Raw genomic sequence first — 20,322 nt, forward strand, 5'->3', positions numbered from 1 at the left:
TTTAACAAGTGAAAAATAAGTCAGAATCAGGCCCCTGCTTTATTGACATTCCTATTTGTCAAAACCTCGGTCGCGAAATAATATTGTATATTGCTACCCGTGAAAATCTAGGCTAAGGTCTCTCGTCTCCATGAGCTTAGACTTCGAAAGCGAGCGCGTCGACTTGGAACGTTGACTTATGGTATAGCCAAGATACAACGTAACGTGCATCAACGAGAGAGTTGTCAACGTTGAAAATACACGTAAAATTTGTAATGTTTGTTTACTATTATTCTTATACGACTCCTCTAATTTCAATTAATTTCAATTAGTAATACCGATCAAGCTTGCCGCTCGTGTCAAGCCAATGTCGTCAGGTAGGTAAGTTAAATCCCTTTCTGTTCTACGGAGCGTGACTCTGTCGACAACGATCAACAGAAGAGCACAGACCTGTCATCATTATCGTTTCAAAAGTCAAATGCGTCAGGAGCACGGAGACGTCATGTCATTGTTTCAAGCGTGTCCTCGCGTCTCGTTAACCCGTCGTTATAAATAAATAAAACGTATCACCGATCTATTTCGATTAAACGGAGCGTCAGAATTTATCTTTCTGGTATGTATCTGCTCCTTTCTATGGATGAAATGTACGTGCACACATGTATCGTATTATCAACATCGCAATGTTTACATACAAATTTACGTGAAACTTCATCACGGACGTCTGCCTCGTTCACACGCAGTTAATTATAATAATATTGTCAGCCGTTAATACCGATTTTATCAAAGAATCAAGATCGCGATGCCTTTTGTTATCATTTGTTTACCAGCATGACCGAATTAATTTAACAAATGATAAGAATTCGTCAGTCGGTGATTCAGCTTGATATAGGTATCTATTGTTTTCGCTGATCGCCTACCTAACCTGTAAAAATGATCGAAATATACTTGCAAATTTCAAGACGAGCCCCCAATTCTCATCTTTTGACAGCACTAAAATTGCTATTATTGGTCGAATGATTTAGCCTATAAAAATTAATTACCTGGGCACTTTGATCTTCACTCAGGTCGTTGAAATCTAAAAATTTATTGAATCTCCACCCAAGTTTCGGCTCTGTTAAAATGAATCATATGGAATTTTCTTTTCCAGCACATTGGACGTCGCCATAGCAGCTTTTCTCCCTAATTCATTTCTTGCAAATCATTTAAAACTCTCACATACGTGAGTATTAATAATATACGGTAGGAATGGCTGATGTCAGACTCCTTATTCAAGAAGAAGGTCGTTCAGCTCGCAATTTGATAGCATTCAACGTCCCAGTTGTGTCAAATAATACTGAAAAGGTCCTTCGCAAACCACCAAGCATTCCAAAAATCTCTCAGCCAACACCGACCAAAAGGTGTTCAAAACCAACAACCAGAGTAAGATCAGCGTCAACAGGAAGAGATAAAAAATCTGGTGGGTTGGTCGACTGTCTAAAAATAGATTGGAAAGAAATCAGAAAGAGACTGATTTTCTTATCGAGCCATTTTGAATATTTTTTTTATCAGGGGTTACTGGTTGTCAACATTTGACTTATTTTTACTAATTTGCAGGCAATGCTATGAACATTTGATTTGCTTCTCACTTATTTTCACTACATAGGTCACTTTTTTCGTGATTTTATCAATTTCTCTTATTTGTGACCAATTGTGTATTTATGTATCCACCATTCTACAAATTCTTTTCAGAACTTCAGGCCAGATACTGGGCCTTTCTCTTTGGCAATCTTCAGCGGGCTGTAGATGGAATATACCAGACATGTGAAGAGGATGAGAGCATATCCGAGTGCAAGGAGGTGATACTAGTCCTTGAAAATTACACCCGTGATTTTCACAATCTGATAGAATGGTTCAAAGTAAAATGGGCCTACGAGAGCACTCAGCCTCCACTAAGGCGTGTGCCGCTAGCTTGGGAGGTCAGAAAAACTTCTCCCGGCAGAGCTTGGGGGTCGTCAGGAACACAGAAATCTATCAGCCCTGTCCAGAGGTCGAGTCCCACAGGATCATCATGCAAGAGTCCAGTCGACCAAACGATTATCGAAGACAAAGTGATCGTCACTGATATACCGGCTAAAGTTGCAGCCAACAAGGATCAAGAATCTGGTCTTACCAGGCCTGGAAAAGACTTAAGAAACACTTCTGAAAGTGTTTTAAAAAACGAGGTGAAGTCCTTCAAAGATAAGCCCAAAAATCTGAACGAAAAGGTTTTGGAGCCTGTTCAGAACAGGGGGAAATCGTCTCCTTTGAAATTAATTGCCTCTAAAACCCCCTCCAAAAGGACAGAGGTGAGAAGTCAAAATAAGTCTGGTGCAATAAGCGAGTCAAAAATCCAGGCTGAAATGTCCAACGACTGCAAAATTGTCCCTAATACAGAAGGTGGTAAAAAGTCGAATACCAGTAACCCGATTGTTGATAAATTACCGCTGGAAAGTAACATCAAAAGTAAATCTAGCGAAGGTGTGACAGAAGCAAATGGTGAAGATATTTTAGGGGGCAAAAATGGTGGGGATGTGGTTAAGGAAGCTAGAGACGGAGTTTCACTGAAGTCTGATAACATTGATGACAAGGTCGGTGGAAAACACAACGCAAGCAAGGTTGTGCCTAAATCCACCAAACCAGTCATGCCGGCTTATTCTACTGTCTCGAGGATGAGACCAGCGACTGCTGCCCCAGCCCAAAACTTGACCGAAACTCCCAAAATAGTGAGAAGCAAAACTTCTGTGTGCATGAAGAGAGGCTCAAATGTTTCACGAGCCAGACCTGGAACATCCGTTATTGTTAGAAAGAGATTGCAGCCTACTTCTTCAAGCACTGTTAGTTTTCAAGCCTAACTATTCCTCCGTTAATTGGGATTAGCATCAGGGTTTGAATATTTCTTTTGTTTTCAGACCGTACAAACACAGGAATTTTTACGAGGAGATGAAACAAAGGACCTTGGCGGTTCTGTTGAGGTTTTGACGAAGCAGGGGTCAACAGTTAAGGTGAAAGATGAGAAGGACGGTTGGCAGACAGTGAGGAGTCGTTACAGACGAGGTAGTACGCACAATTTGAACATGTCCACCAGATTCCACAAGCCGAGTACTGCGATGTCCCTGCCAGCATTGTCAATCGAAAGTTCTCCATCGGACAAGAGCAAAAAGAGTTGTTTTACTCCGGACTGTGGTCAGAGGGTGAAGAAGAGGTCTATAAATGGAAAGACAGGAAAAAACATAATAAACGAAGTTGAGAAAATAACCAAGGGAGACAGTAAGAGGCTGAAGACTAAATACAAGGGCGATGATAGTGAGAAGAAATCATCCACCTCCCTGGATTTTAGCGAAAATGAAAGCAACTCCACATTGACGATAGCAGCTATTTTTAAGAATGAAGCTGAACTGCTAGAGAGAAGAATTCAGCAGTTTGTTGAAGCGCAGGCCGAAAGGGAGCGTGTCATATTAGAGGAGGAACAAAAACGAGAAGAAGCCGATTCTCAAAGGTCTCAGCAGCTCTCTGACGAGGAGGCTTTCCTGCAAAGACAAATACAGGAACTTGAGTCCACTGAAATTGACGTCGACACTGAAACGGATGAAACCGACGGCGAAACTGTCCTGGAAACCGAAGGAGATGAGCCTCTGGAAACTTTAAATGATTCAACGGACGATATCAGTCTTGAAGATAGGTAATAGAAATTTTTGTTACTATCAATTCTTAGATTACCTTCTGGATATTGCTTAGCAAGTCGTCATATTTTTGTGCTACATGAGGTTGAGCTGTGTTGAAATTTTAAACCATGTTTACAAATATTTTACATCTCAAACAATTGAGTCCAATTTTTTACAAGATATGAAAACATGCTTGAGGGCATGTCTTGGGCTGAAAGAGTCGACACTTTGGCTCAACTCCAAGCTCTGGTGGCTCGGCATCCCGGCAGAGCCCTGGAGTTGCACCAGAAGCTGTCTTCACCATCCCGAAAGCGATCTTTGCCAGAAACGTTGCGTCGTTATCAAGCTAAGCAAGCTTGCGCACAGCGAAAACGTCAGATATTATTAATGGAAAAGTCTCAGCGGCTCAGAGAACTTCTGAACAAAGTTGAGGACGTTAAAAGTGCCAAAAATCAGTTGATCGAAGACAAGAGAATAAGGATGGAGACCAAGCTGAAAAGAGCTGAGGAAAATCGGACTCAACATTTGCTAGAAATCGTCAGAAAGGCACATGATGAAGACTCGAAACTGAAGGAAATCGCTTTTATCAACGAACTTGAGGCGCAAAATAAACGACACGATTTCATGGCACTTTGTCAAGAGCAGGAGGAACGACTGCAGGTAATTTTTACAGGATTCATCACAAGATTTGAGAACTTGGGTAAAAAGTTTGATAATCCGTTATAATACGATCTTATTAAAACCATAAATCAATGAAGGTTTCGTTCAAGTGAATTGACTGTTCTCATTTGATGCAGGGTATCCAAGAAGAACGTCAGCGTCGACAAGAAGAGAAAGCGGCAAAAGAAGCGGCTGCGGAAGAACGTAGACGTGCCTTGGAGGTCGAAAGACAGCTGAGGATTCAAAAGATGAGACAAGTTCGTCGAGAGCGCGAGGAACGCGTCGGGAAAATGCAGCTGGAACGAGAAAAGGAACGACAGGTATGTTGCCCAGTGCAGTAAGTAAACGAAAAAGAAATTACAACAGAATACGGTGCAATAAACTGAGTGAAATCGCAGGAACTGGCCAGAGAAAAGGCAAGAGACCGGGAAGAGAGATTGTCGGCTCTGCATGCTGCTCAGTTGGCCAATCAGGAAGAACTGCAGAAGAAAATAGCCCACAAGCAACAAGAGTCTGCTAGGAGACATGGCGAAAATATTGAACACATAAGACAGAGGGCTGTGGAGTCTTCTATACTGAGATGCGAGGAGGTTCCGCCAACTTTGAGGTCTTACCCAGCTCCGAAGCAGTGTTGTTTATGCATGGCAGCGGTAGGCACGATTTTTCACTGGTACTAAATTGAATGCTATAGCCATTTTTCTTGAGGAATAAAAGTAACTAGCGCTTTGTATCCGCTCTTGAAATTCAGATAACCAACGAAGTGCAACTTCTGACTCACCTTAAAAGCAAAGCGCACCTTGAGGCAGTTAGGAAAATGCATGATGGACGAGAACCGCCGAGGGACGAGATGCAGCGCTTCAATATTACCCAGATACGCGATGTTCCGACCTCGTCCCATACCAGTAACAATGCAAACAACAATCCCGCGAACGATACCAAGGCTGCCAAGGAGAAACAAAAAGCCTTGAAGCGTAGGTGCAGGAAAATGAAGCAGAGAATGGCTGCGCGAGGACAAGAATGGGAAGACGCCCAGACTGCCGAGACTGGAGGACCTCAGACGTCCGTTGAATCGGCGAACAAGGCCAAATTTCGAAGGAATCTCAAGGAATTGGATAGACTTTGCAACAATCACGGAAAAACTGCATGGCCAAGCGTCGCCGTCGCTGGACTGGAGCGATGCGTCGGCGAGATATCGAGGGCTTTTAATAAATACGTAAGTTTTCAAGTTGTGGATTCGTCTGCTTGTGTAAAACCCGCTACGATCTACAGGTTTCGTTAAATTGTATTCGTATAAATTTGGCGAATATTTCAGTGCGCTTCGGATCAGGATGCTTTTAATTCTCTGAATGGATTCGCTACCTTGACAAACCTGCTCAACCTCGGCCTGAATGTGCAAAATACGTCACATTGCTTGCCCAACAAGTAAGTAAAAATTATTTTTCTAAATACGTTGAATAATCATGTTGAATAATATTTGTTGTTCGATTGATTTTTCTCAAAGTTGACTGATAAAATTGACTGTACGAAATTTGAGAGACTAGGATTTCCGTCTCGATTTTTCGAGATTCATTTCGCTTTTAACCTGTTCGATTTATACTTATTTTTTGTCATTCTCAATTTCTTGATACGATTACCTGCTAATACTTTGAGAATTGGCGATTCAAAGGTTTCGCGGTGCATCGTTTTTTAATAAAGTTTTATTTCCTAGGAGCATCGTATCCGTTTGCAAAGTCTACAAAGCCGCTGTTCACGGACATTTGGGCAACATCGAAACCGTCTTACTGGGCAACAAAATCCTCGTCATTCTCGACCTTCTTTTACAGTGGCTAGAGGTGAGTAACAAAACTTACAATTTGAGCGACACTTAAAAGACTTCACATTATATGCAAATCTTTGCGTTGAAACTATATTCAAAGTATTTTTTAAACAATTCTACACCACGTGTGGATTCAAATAACACCGACCGAAAATTTTCATTGTATTTCAAATAAAAATGCGTTTAACTATCTGATTAATTTGATTAGATTTTTCGAACGTAATTTCTTCTCAGTTTTTCTTCCAATTTGGACAATAAATTGAGTCCCAAAATTCTGCTATGTACTTTGCAATTCAACATTTAAAATATCGTTACCATTAAAAATAAGATTATATGTTTTGTGCCTGTTATCACTACTTTCATTGCACTCGTTCGATTTCGCGCTTAAACTATTCATCTGAAGCGACGATTTAATTATTTGTTTATTTCGTTCGTGGTGTTACCGAAATGCGCTCTTTCTAGTTCTCGGCTATTTCAACGGATGGCGCCACGTGAAATGAAACAGCAACCCGGTATAAATATTGAAAGATTCGAAGTCTGCGCTTAGTTGTACGATGTTTTTACGCGTCCCTCATTCCCATACCTTTGACATTTTCATTCGTTAGAAAATGGGATCGAAATAATTCGTAAACGGGTGTAAAAACTAACTCAATTACCAATTTTAATTTATCAATACGAATGAGTAGAGAAATTACCTGAAATAAGAGGGGAGGGGGGAGATTGAATCACATTGTGTAGAGTTTCGTATCATCGTAGAGAAAACGAACGAGAGAAAAAAAGTTGAGCGTATTAATTTATGTATCTAATACATCGGTCTGGTTTTTTTTTTTTGTATTTCTTGTTTTTTGCTTTATTTCTTCTTCATATAATACGTTTTTTTGTTCCATTTCGTTCGATTTACGTCTGGTCTATAAATTCATTCGTCACAGATACGCCGGTTGCGCAACTAATTTAATATAACGAAAGAAGCATCGTGTAGAACGTGTGTGACACTAAGATACAATGTGAAAGAGTATAATAAGGATTAGGAAGCGGAGCGAACAATAATCGCGAGGCCTTGATGCTCGATGACCGCACATAACTCTATTCCTACCGGCTTACGTGCGCATGTGGAAGGAGTCATTAATACGGGATACGAGCGTTATCTCATTTGTTGATTTTTTTTTTTTCTTCTTTTATTTATTTATTGATTTTTTTTCTCTTCTTTCGTAGAATTTTTTATTTTCTCCTTCCTCGCGTATACATTTAATCGTTTCGTTAGTCCGATATCTGTTTTTACTCATTTATTCTTTTCTTTTTTAAGCGAATACCTTGTGCGTTTATTATATTTCTACACGGTGTTCGTCAAATATATACGTAATTTGATAGAAACGCACAAAAGATCACATATTTGGGTTAGGTTACGTGTAGGAATGATTTACTTGTCAATTATTACTGAAACGTTAGAAGATATTAGAGAAGTATTTTTATATGTATGGTTTTTGACACGTTTCATACTTATAAATGTACCTACGTACATATGGATGTTATGATATAAATATATCTCGTTCGAAAACCGGATTTCGGATTTCTCCGCAATAATAGGAGGACGTTTTTCGACCGTAATAATTTATTCCGACAATCCGGCGTGCGGTAAAACACAATCGGTAAAACAAAGAATTGAATAAAATGAATCGAAAAACGACGCGAAGGCTATGAATTATTCATTTTAAAATTATAATTGGATCGCGTAATCTGATGCATTAACTGCTTCTTCTTAGTAATAACATTGTGTGATGCTTTTTTTCGGTATATTATTTATTAATTTGACTTGTTCCGTTTTTGTCCAAAAATTCTAGCATGGATTTGAAATTTTAAAATTACGTGCAGGTATCGAATTTCAATTTTATCGTAAAATTTCTTTTTAAACAACTGTTCTCTCACGAAAAATTTCGTTTCCTCGCAGTGTATCGTATAATCTACAAGTGATTGTTTCGTATACAGCTAATAATACGTTCTAGTATAATAATTATCTTTACTCATTGAAATCTTTGTTTTATTTTCCAACATTTTTCAACACCCTATAAGTGGCTTAAACGTAGGCATTGTACATACTTATGTGGCGGTTTCCACGTACCGCAGGGAAGCCCGTGTCGCCCTGTCAGCCTGTCAACTATGTCAACCCTGTCAAAATAAGGATTACGTGGATTTAGGACCGATTTCATAAGACGTATACCTTTTCTCTTTTACGCCTCGCTCTGACGATCCCGATCCTTCTTAAGATTCTCTTTCCCGTCTTTCTATGTGTGCGCGTGTCTGAAATGCGTATACAAATTAATAAGTAGGCGTGCAGTTTAAATTTGGGCGTTTTGACTTTTTTCTTCAATATTACCCGTTAGTTGTACATTTTTTTTTTTTTTTTAATTCACCGTGGTATATGTTTCTTACAATTGTCGAGAATAATGACGCATCACGGGAATTACGCGAAAAGCAAAGAAATAAAAATTCCACGTTCTTTGACGAGATCGCTGTAGTTTAGATGACTTTTTGTGTCTCTTGCTTTTTTTTTCCATCATTATTTCCTCATACAGACCATTAATTTTTTACGATCGTCCAATTATATGTATACACAACAGAATATGATGAAAATTAGCGATACCTAGTTCAGATAATTGGGATGCAATAAAATCATACTAGAAAAAACAAGTTGGAAAAACAGCTTTTTCGCTTTGAAAAGAAAAGAGTCCGTCGATCTGTCCGATAAACTTTCGCGATGATATTGAGAACGGCTGAGCAAGAAATCTGAAATTAATAGGACTTGGCAGAAAAATGAAGAAGTTTTGAAAGAATAATGAAAAATTTATAAAAAAAATCAAAGTAAATATAGAAACTGGGAAAAGCTTGATTGTTTATTTAGAAAAAAATGTATGTCGGTAAAACATTATAAATCGATTCATTTCTAGCAGAAATTCAAATTGAACGAGATGTGAAAATTTTTCATGCTCATCATTTGATTGTAAAATCCTGTAATGAAAAGTAAAAAAGTAGAAATAAGTGGGTAAAATCAGTAATTATTTTCACTCTTCTCGACAATCGAACAGCTTAGATTTATATGTATTTACTTATACCGAGTGAATTTCTAACGAATGCATTATCCGTCGTCTGCTAAAATTTAACGCGCATGCGCCACAATCCGAGACCAACTGCTTGCCAGGGCGACCAACTGTCATAAATTCACATGACAGTTCCCCGCGAAGTATCTAACCTAAAAAATTTTATGAAGCTGAAGTTAGTAACGTCAACGTAACGAAATGTTGGGGAGAAAAAAACTACCATTTTGCAATATTGTAGTGATTTTGTGGTAACAAAGTTTTCGAAATATCACTTTACTCTCTCTTATCATGATTTACTGCATTTAAGACTTTCCTACAATTCCGAAATAACGATTTCTCTGAACAGTGAATCATTACAATAACGCTACCATTTCCAAAGTGATAAAATTTCGACAGTTTTGCTCAATTCATTGCTGTAAAAATTTTCATGTTGGTCACCATGGCAAACAATTGCTCTCGGATTGTGGCGCGTGTGGATTAAATTTTAGCAGACGACGGACCATGCGGTAATTAGGAATTCACTCTGTATATCATACACACGTTACACTTATAATTTTGCGCGATCAGCTGTTGCTCTTACCGTTCGACGCTGATTCTCTCGCCCCTTTTCAATTTTCTCCACGCATCTTTGCCCCTTCTGCCTTCGCACGTCTCTTCGTTTCTTCTCGCCTTCCCTTTCCCTCTGTTTTTCCACCGCGTTTGCTGCCATGCAGGGACTACGGTTCTCCCGCAAATGCATTAGCGGCCAGAGAGCTTTTAGTGACGTCACGAACGCCGCAGCACGCACAAGAATAGAGAGAAAGAGGGAAGGAGAAAGAGAGAGAGAGAGAGCGAGAGAGGGAGAGAAAGCGAGAGACGGACGTGTACAAAGTATCTTTGGGATTCGGGGCGTTGAATCTAGACGTGGTGGGAATTATTATGCCTACTTATTTATTGGCGTCTGTATATCTCCCTTGTGCTTTGGTAGATCTGATTTTTGCCTCTCTTCTTGTTCTTCCCGCCATTTTTTATTTTCGCTCTTCTTTGGTAAAATGAATTTTTCTTCATTTTTTTTTTTTCAAAACCTGAAAAGAGAACAAAAATATGTATTTCCAACTGGGTGGGATATATTTAAAAATTAACCAATTAAAATCGTGTATATAGTCGTCTATTTGAAGAAACATCTTTGGCGAAAGAATACTCGAAATGTGGAAATGTTGAAATAAAATTTATTCAAGTGAACAATCTGACAAATTGTTTATTTCTGTATATCACAACTGTCGCGAATCGCTGCGGCGATCAGTAAACTGAAACGAGTCTCGTATTGCCTGAAAATTCGTTTAAAATTCATAACGATTTTCTTACTTTTTTTTTTTTTTTTCTTTCCTTTTTTTCTTGTCGTTTTTCTTCACTGTACAGAAGACTAAAAGTTTTCGATAAAATATCACGTCGACTTGACTGTGTCCGCGGTATTTGCCAAGACATGAGTAAATAGTAATTATACAGATGCAATTTAAAACGTGTTTCTTTAATTAGGCTAAATTATTACACTAGGATTCAGCATGAAAAAGAAAAATAAGAAAGAAAAACAAAATTCGCCAATTATCATAAATTTCGTCATCGTATATTTATACTGCGCGTATGGAGAAGAAATTTGTAAAAAAAAAAAAAAAAAAACATTCTCTATGCAGGGAAAAAACAAAGTCCGCGATCAGTTCAACCATTGGCATGCTAGGTAAACGCGCGAGTAATTTTTCCCGATACAATATATTTAATATCGAACACGCGTTTGCGAAGACACGCGCAAGAAATGTTAGACGAACGTTAAAGAGGGATAAAAGGACGATTCGAGTTTAGCAATTTGGTGAAATTGAATTTTCCTATTCGATTCGGACGACGCCCGAGAAACGACGGTGCTTTATGCAGAGAGAAAAAGAGGGATTCAATTTCGAATGGTCGTTGAAATTTTCTCTCTCTCTCTCTCTCTTATTTTTTTCTCTTTTCTCGAGAACGGACCTCGTTCCCTTCCGATCCGATTCGATCCCCCAGGTTACAAGGTTTACTTCACTAGACTAACTGCGGTGATCCCGTCCGGAGACGACGGTGCGTGTGCAGTATGCAGGAAAACGAAATAATCCAAGGAACCCCCGTTAGCCCGTTGTTATAAACCAGATAATAAAAATCGCTCGGATACTGCCGGACCATTAGGCAAAGAGACGAAGAGTCCGGAAATTCATCCTCAGTTTTTTCAATTCCCATTTCATCCGGTTTCAATTCCAGAATTTAGTTCTCTCCCCCTGCATGCAACAAACCCGCGATGCGATGGTTTCATGCCTCGATGAAATTTCCTCCCTTTTACCGATTGCATAAAGATACGGTATGAAAATTTTGGCTGGCTTTTCTTTTCTTGAACGAAAAACCTGCTATTTTTTTTTTTTTTCCAATATTATATGGATTTTTCATGCAGACGGTAATTAAGTCACGAAATACTTGTTGTTAGTTTTTAATTTGCATTGTATAGTAACTGTTATTACCGATTGTCGCAACTTGTATGATTTATGTAATCCGGAAAATTATTTATTCGTTGATGAAAAATCATAATCATAAACTGATTTATTTTCAGGCAGCTACCGGATGCGATAATAATGCTCACACGCCTAACCACGAATCGAACAATAATTCGACCGGAAGTGGTCAAGTGGCGACAGCGGCGATGCAGCTTATCTCGAGCCTCTTTGTCCAGGAGGTGATTTCCGTCCAAGACAAGCCACTCGTTCATAGCCGTCTTCAGGAGGTCATTGGGTGAGTGATGTCCTAGTTTTTACCCTGCTTCTTTTTGTTGCTTTGAAATATCCACTGTTGCGCACTAAAAACGGCGATGAAAATTCCTAAAAAATTTTACAAATCGAGACTTGTCGATGTTGCAAACGAAAATTGCACTAATTAAAGCGTTCTAAAGTTTGATGAACAGGATTGCCAATCTAACCTGTTAACCTAAAAAAAAAAATGTGTAAAAAGTCGGCGAAGTCTGTCGAATTCTTGATGAAAAGTTGTAATTTGAAACTTATGTTTTTATATTGTTCTGAAAGTGACTGTACAGTTTTAGCGAAACATTTAGTATTCCTTTGCATATGCGTGATTCAATTTCAAATAAAAGAAAAAAACAAAAAACTTGCCAGCACATACATAAGTGCGGTACTTATACTTCAAAATAAATCAAATATAATCTGTAACGATTGTTAAATTTTTTTTTTTTTCTCCTCTTCGTTACTTCGATTTCAGTAATTTTTTTCATCTGGAAAACGTCGCAAAGTTAGATAATATTATAATTGAAAATTATTGGCAATCCTGAAACCCTGAATGACTACTGCTGAAAGATTTAAACATTTGAAACAAGCAATCGTTGAGTTAATAAAATCCGACCAACGATCTTCCCATTGCTAAAGAATAAATCGGAAGAAATTTTCTTGTTATTATGATTTTTGCATCATCTTTACGTATACAAAGAGAGTTGAGGAAAAAAGTTGAAAATATTCGGACCACCATCGTCGTTGAGGAATTTCGTTTTAAATATGTTTTCTTCTTTCTTTATCGACTCTCTAAACTCTACGTGTGTACACAAATTCTCCTTCTCATTTAGTTATACGGTACATATGTTAGAGAAAGAGAGTGACGAGACGCAATCTGTTTTCGTAACAACGGGTAGATATATTCGTGTAACTCTGGGACCGAACCAGAAACGAGACGAGACGATCCACCTGGATCAACTTCCTCGTTTCTTCTTCTCTTATAACCGGACGAGAGAATGAGACGAGACGAGGTGAGAGGAGAGGCATCGGGTTTCTCGCGGTTCCGGACCTCCCAAAACGCGAAACGAAAACCCCTTTTCGCGGACTCGAATCGACATTTTCCGTAGTCATTGACAGATGGAGAAAAAAAATAAATAAAACAAAAGAAAACGCGGAAAAGAAACGTCAGAAAATCTACCTCAAATGTATGTGAAGTTTGGGCAATTAATCGACAGTTGAAGGAAGAAATTTTTTTTATATATATATCGCGAGCATGTTTTACGCGATTTTACATGCCTGTTTTCCGTGCAGAAAGTACTCGTTTCTGGCATGTTCGAGTTAGTCTGCGAATGCGCACGCGCGGTGTGCAGAAAAGAGCACTTTTCAGTTCTAGGAGTTGATGCGCATGCGCTGTCGGGAACGAAGCTGACATTACGCGACCATAACCTCAATTTCTTGCTTCGTGAATAAACGCGTAAAGTATTATTGTTATATAACAAGGTGCAACGCTCTTTTCACCTCGCGTATTTACAACATTCGCAATCGGCTTCACCTACGACGCATATTGCAAACTTACACTCGGTCCGAAAAGACCGAGTTTGCTTCCTTGTTACGCAAAAAATTTTAGCTTGAAATATCACGAAATTCAACTTCTGTTATGAGAATAATGTATGTATATTGCAATTTGCTTTCGGTTGAATTGTCTGTAATGAAATGATATTGACAGGTTATTGAATTTTATTTTCACTAATCATCGGAGAAGATATACAGAGATAACATAACGTTACAGCAAATTAATCAACGAACGAAAAGTAAAACATTAAATAACTGAAATCAGGCTATTATATATTCAGTAAAATCAGATAAATTGTAAGAACTGTCTAAAAGCATCGTAACGCAAATAGACACACGTATATGCACTTACATATATCGCAACGTTATGGACTTTTGAAATCGTTTGCGATTAATTTCAATATAATGTTCTGCATTAGTGATTTCTGCTTCTGTGATAATTTCCTTATCGCTTTGCAGAATTTTTACGTTTATTATTACTATTATACCGTCTGAAGAATCCAACTTGAACTGAGCAATCTCTGATTCAATACTCGTTATGTTTATTTATTTGATTTCTTTGCGTTTTTAAACCACAATTTAATGCACATATCTTTATAATATTTTGATGTTAATTTTTTTTTCTCTACCAATATCGTTAAATTAATTTCACGGTGTATCGTTGCATCATACCGTGGTGAAATTTATCCCACGAAACGTGAGGAAAGAAGAGGGAAAGAAAAAAAATCCGTACACATTAGGTAACGCTTACGATGATCGTCCCTAACGTTTGCTGGGTAAGGTATACATATAGTGTAGGAAGGGAGCTGGATTATGATTAATTTCCTGCCAAAGTAAAAAGAGAATAGGAGCGGGGGGAAAATAATGAAAAAAAAATAAATAAACAACAACCCGAAAACCTATAGTCACGCCTTTTACTCACCATGCAACCCCGGCTGTTACGTTATAATCTATATACGGCCCTCCTATAGTCTCACCTCGTTTCGATCAACGACGCGTCGTGTTTAAACGGTGATTGTATTCCTCGAATAATATCGATTTTCAGTTTAACGGATATCGTTCGATTGCCGTTTCAAAACGACTAGAACTATAATACAATTCGTGTCGTTGTAAATTAAGAAAATAAAAACGTTTCTCGATTATTGCTGCATATGTTGCAGGGAAAGAACGAAAAATTTTTTATCAATCGTTATACGATTACAAACTAACGGTTCAATTGATTGGGAAAAGAAATTACGCGGAACGAGAAAGATTTTTTTTATCTTTGCTCAAAATTTCATTATCACGGTATTTATCAATCGTACTCTGATTTTCGAATAATTCATTTTATTCTAGTGAGGCGTTCACGCGTACATCTGATACTATAACACCATTTTCATATCGACGATGCAAAATTCAATTTTGACCTCATCTCACCGTGTAGAAAATATTACCTCATCTCAACTCCTGTAATATTCGACGATCAAATATACTCGAATCGAAGAAAAAGAAAGGAATCGAACGAATTTTTGACATATTCACAACAAATTAGCAGAGAATTTATTTTACCGCTAATATCGCTTATAGTTTTTATTCATTTATTTTTTACAGACATCAGGTTACTTTTATCTATTAAACACGCGCCTACTGCGTGTGTTGTGACATATACCTACCCTTGCGCATATCCCTCTCTATATATATATACATGCATACTCACACCTCATCCAGATCATGTTTGCTTACCTATAAACAGACTGTCTCTCGTCGAGGCGCACACGCGAGATAATGGAGCGGAGTTCATAAAACAACAGATGTGCACCTCTTCTAGGTATAGTTGAGAGATAGCAGTAGTTTGGGCCGCGAGTATATATAACAGTACACAACACACACCTTACATTATACACACCACGGGTATTTATTACACGTGTGTGGGTATACTCACTTTACACACCGCACTGAAGCCTCGTCAGTACCGCGGCACATACAATGACGACGACGACGACGATGATGGTGGTGATGATGAATATGATCATGATGATGATACGATAAACATTTCACGCGTTTGGTCGCGTCATCGCGAGGTTGACAGTGATCTATGATTAGGCAGGCGTCCCTAATCGCGTTATACGAACTCCCGTGATAGGTACAAGTTATATCTTTACGTATTTGTATAATGCAAGCGTATGCAGAGTGAATTTCTAACGACCGCATGGTGCGTCGTCTGCTAAAATTTAATGCGCACGCGCTACAATCACGGAGCAACTGTTTGCCAGGGTGACCAACCGTCATAAACTTAATCTGAAAAATTTTGACAGATGTCGGTGGAAGTCGTGAGAAAATTCATAAGTTTAAAAGTTTTTTAGGTTAGAGACAGTTCGTCTCCCTGGCGAACTGCTAATGCTCTCGGATCCTAACGCGTGCACGTTAAATTTTAGCAGATAATGGACCATGCAGTTGTCAGTAATTCACTCTGTAGTAAAGCATAATGTGTGTTGGATCGGTGAGATACGTCCTGCATAATAGAGATCCGAAATTCGTGGATGTAGTAAATCCGTCTGATCGGTGTTGTGAGCGAAAAATGAGAACGGTACACTACGAGAACAAAGCTCGATTTTTATCCATTCGGAAAATACATTTTCTTCACCGTTGATTTTCTTGAACTCTTCTAATCGGGGACTTTCTAGGTCGTTGACTGTATAAGAACCTCAACTCATCGTTAGAATTCAGGAGGTCAAAATGACGCATCCAATATGACGGTTGAAAATTTTAGAAATTACGAAACTTGTTATCCGGGTTTTTTGAAAATTCTGATTACGTGTCTGAACCTAAAATCGAATGGTTCGATCAAATAATGCATCCAAAGAGCCGGCCATTCTAAATTTTTCTTTCAGATTAGCAATCGTTGAAACCTCAGAGTGCCAATTAAGTTTCATTCGCGTGAAACAATTTCTTGCATCATAATCCGCCATATTGGATCCGTCATTTAGAATTCAGATTCGTATATAATAAGCTATCTGAAAAATCCCGATTAAATTTTCAAATCTTGAGTTAATTGGAAGTAAGTAAAAATCATATGCATACTTCACTGTTCTCATTTTTCATGCGACACAGCACCGCAATAAATAATAAATAAATTTACAAAGAGTCAACGATGCAACGGTTGAGCAAGAAGTTGGATACAGATGTGACAGGTTTTTACTTATTTAAAAAAAAAAAAAAAAAAACTACGGTGGAAGAAGTTGTGTCTCCAAACCATAATTCGTCTTCATTTTGGCACTCGAGGTTGTTTTGATTGGTGTGATAAGAAGTAGGTATACGTATAGGTCCCGGAAAATGAGGCATTCGATACTCCTCGTTGCTTCTCTCTATCATCACGTCGCGTCTTAACGCGAAGACACGTTGGGCTAATGCAAAGACGACACCGCCGGCGCCCGATCATCAAGGCTTAAGAGCCAATCACGACGAGATAATTGGCGGACAGGGAGGCACGGTGTATGGGAAGATGGAGGAAAAAAAATCAGTTGGCAAACACTTCCCGGGCACTAATCCTGTTAAAGTGAAACGAAGGGCGGCGACTCCTCCTCACTCTCATCCCACGAAACTTCGGGACCACCATCGCATACAACGTCTTCAACTTACTCCTGCAACTACAGTTACGTACTGTAAGGTTATCTTTTCTCTTGACACAATCCGTCCATGTGTATGTTACACGCGTTAACCCATTATATCCACGGTGTGGATGATATAATTCGATCTACGTCACCGACGCTGCCTCTCTCCTGCCCCTTTTCATTTCTGATTGTTTTAATCGAGGTGGGATCAGTTCGGGTAATTGGTGCCTCACTTTCGTTCCATACATGTATGTATATATACAGGGTTTTTCCAAGTGAACGCAGCAGTGTGTTGGGTTGCCTACCACTGAGGAGAACAAATATCGGTAATACAGATCTACCGAGTTATCGGTAGGTAGCGCGTTTAAAGTCCTCGCGAGCGAGCTGGAACTGCCGTCTTGCCAAGTTGTATGGATTTGGCATCAGCGATTGTTTCGCTGTTTATAACCTATTCTAAAGTGTTTAGTGATCGCTTTCCGTAGTCACGTTAAAGTGGTTATAGGACTCGACTTGACTAAAGTAATTATAACTCGGTAGGTCTGTTTTACCGATATTTGTTTCCCTCGGAGGTAGGCAACCCGGCATACTGCGGTGTTCACTTGGTAACACCCTGTATATCCCGTGACACTGTCGTTATTGATCGATTATGCAGGATATGCACGGTTATTATTGTAACTTAAAAAATAATCCATGCACCTGTAAATCTGGAAAATTTTAGGAATCACTTAATTTAACTGCTGATGAGGAAAAGATTAGGAACAAGTTGAGAAACGTGAGTGTTGAATTACTAAAACATTGACCTAAAGGCAAATGACGTGTATTACATTTAAGAGGTGTAATTATTCAATATCCTAGTGGTCAAACGTTTTACGAAATCAGTCTACCACGAATCCGTCTTTCGAGTTCACAAGGTGTCTTGACGTAGTTGAACAGACGAAAATTCGACGAGTTCGCAGCGACGTAATGTTGTAAAATATTGAAATACGGTGTAACGAAACTGTAAAGAGTCGCCCAGCGAAAACTTAGGTGAGATGTAGGGCATTTCGGATGCGATTTTAAGACGGACGTACTATACAGCGGGGGGGGGGGGGGGGGGGGGGGATTGAAGGTGAAGAAAAGAAAAGAAAAGAAAAGAAAAGAAAGGGCGAAGGAAACCGAAATCGAAAAGGAAAACTAAAAGAAAGGAGAGAAAACTGGGGAAAAATGGAAAGGAAAAACACGAGGGGGGTGAATGAGCGCTGTGGCCGAGACTTGAGCCTGCCGGGGTAGGTAATCTGCTAATGGACTCTGCAAGCTCTCTCGCCCCTTGGTTCTTCTCTCTCTCTCTCTCTCTCTCTCTCTCTCTCTCTCTCGCACTCTCTCTCGCTCGCCACTCACTCCGCTGCTTTGCTATACTCTACCTTCTACCTTCCTATCCTTATACCCCATACCATACGCGTCGCGACGCCGTCCATCCCGCAACCCTCTTTACGCCACGAGTATAACCATCGACGCTCACCCTCAAGACCGTTCTACAGACCCTACGTATTGTGATTTGAGTTTACTTGATTTTAGGAAAAAATCGATTAGTTGATTCTTAAACCACGTTCACTTCACTCTTAATTATCGAGATATTCTTTATGTATACTATATTAATGTATATAATGCGCGGAACAGCGAATCGGTGATGAATCGAAGCTGGCTGAAAAATTGAGGAGAATGATCAGCCAAAAATCAATATCTATTATCAATTTTATCACGAGACTAGGGATATTCTTCACCGAATATACAATCATCAAATTATTACATTCGTAAGATACGAAGATCTATTTACAAAATTACAAAAATATAAAATACCTGAATTATTAACACAGTCTTGTGAGATTGAATATTTAACGATGATAACGTATTGAAGAAAAGTCGTTGAAACAAATTCGTAGAAAATAGTCTGTCGAAAAAAACGAACCGTCATAGTGTAAAATCGAAAAAATCTACTGGATTTGAAAGGAAACATCGATGTTTAAACTGTTGTTTACAATTTTGATATTTTTAATATTTCAACCTTTTTTTATATAATTTGATGTACACTCAATTTTTGGATATATGTTGTAATAAAATCAATAAAAAGTATCAATTTTTGGTTCACCTGCAGTCTCCTGAATGGTAAAAAAGAAAATTCAACTGCTGCAACAACACATTTCCTCAATTCGAGTACAATTTTTTCATTAATCTTGCAGACCTGCTTGCAGCGTATCTTCTTCAGGTATAAAATTATTTTTGAAAAAACTCCGACAAAATAAGTGAAAAATTCCCTTAAAAAATTTTTTTCTCATCACCGTTCACGTTCTCATAAAAATTTTTAACGATTTCAAAACTGTTTTGAATACCCGTCAGTATTTATAGAAACGCTTTGACAAATTACTCAATTCTACGATTTACCGACTCTATCGATGATCCAGTACAGCATTAATAAACACCACGATGAGTCAACATGGAGTCCCATTTTACTCGGCGAATCAATCGAGTCCCGATTAAAATTCATTTCCTCGTAATCGATGAGAATTGATCGGGAATCAGCGTGGAGTTAATTTGAAATGAAAAATGAATGACTAACAAATCATCGATTGCCCGTCGAACAAAAACCCCTGCCGCGGTTTCTCTATGGCTCAGTTTAAGTACACACCCTGCACCTTCCGGACACAGTTCAAAGGGCAGATGCTCCTCAAAACATCAGCTGGCCTCCCGGGGGAGGCTTACAACTTCTGATCATCACGCAGTTGACCAGTGATTCATTCCCCCTGACGGCAGTTGCTATAAACTCGAATTATTACTACCCGCGCAACTGCACGGCAATTTTTACTCACCTTTAATATTACAGCCATCTCACTTGCTTCTCGGCATCGTCTGTCATTATAATCAAATTACTCTCTGAGCTGAAGAAGAAGAAAAAAAACAAAAAAAGTTTATACTACACGGATGGAAAGGAATTCTCGAATCAACGGAACAGATTTTGATGGAGTCCATTCGATTCAATCCAGTATCCCTTGTTTGTTTCAAGTACGATAACTTCGATACAACAATTTCGATTTAGTTCGTTTGTGAAAATGATTTAGTCGAGCGAATTTCTTGATTATACAAAAGGTTTCATTATCGCTATTGAGCGAAGTATCGATTCGAGTGAAACTT

The 20,322-nt window shown here is 38.7% G+C and overlaps 1 protein-coding gene across 2 annotated transcripts in view; it reads left to right on the forward strand.

The window, feature by feature from the left end:
* The first annotated feature begins 423 nt into the window (after window positions 1-423).
* The window catches only part of LOC124306191 (S phase cyclin A-associated protein in the endoplasmic reticulum), a 39,244-nt gene continuing 19,345 nt past the window's right edge, over window positions 424-20,322 (forward strand). The window contains exons 1-11 of one of the 2 annotated variants that reach the window (XM_046766525.1): window positions 424-592; window positions 1,127-1,435; window positions 1,708-2,831; window positions 2,907-3,676; window positions 3,839-4,319; window positions 4,457-4,639; window positions 4,718-4,969; window positions 5,068-5,532; window positions 5,632-5,741; window positions 6,028-6,151; window positions 11,830-12,008. In XM_046766525.1, the coding sequence (XP_046622481.1) occupies window positions 1,225-1,435; window positions 1,708-2,831; window positions 2,907-3,676; window positions 3,839-4,319; window positions 4,457-4,639; window positions 4,718-4,969; window positions 5,068-5,532; window positions 5,632-5,741; window positions 6,028-6,151; window positions 11,830-12,008 (3,899 nt within the window). In that variant the 5' untranslated portion in view covers window positions 424-592; window positions 1,127-1,224. Of the gene's footprint in view, window positions 593-711; window positions 869-1,126; window positions 1,436-1,707; window positions 2,832-2,906; window positions 3,677-3,838; window positions 4,320-4,456; window positions 4,640-4,717; window positions 4,970-5,067; window positions 5,533-5,631; window positions 5,742-6,027; window positions 6,152-11,829; window positions 12,009-20,322 lie in introns of those variants that run through there. The other variant, XM_046766527.1, reaches the window with a different exon arrangement.

Source organism: Neodiprion virginianus, chromosome 5 (genome assembly GCF_021901495.1).
Source record: "Neodiprion virginianus isolate iyNeoVirg1 chromosome 5, iyNeoVirg1.1, whole genome shotgun sequence".
Lineage (NCBI taxonomy): Eukaryota > Metazoa > Arthropoda > Insecta > Hymenoptera > Diprionidae > Neodiprion > Neodiprion virginianus.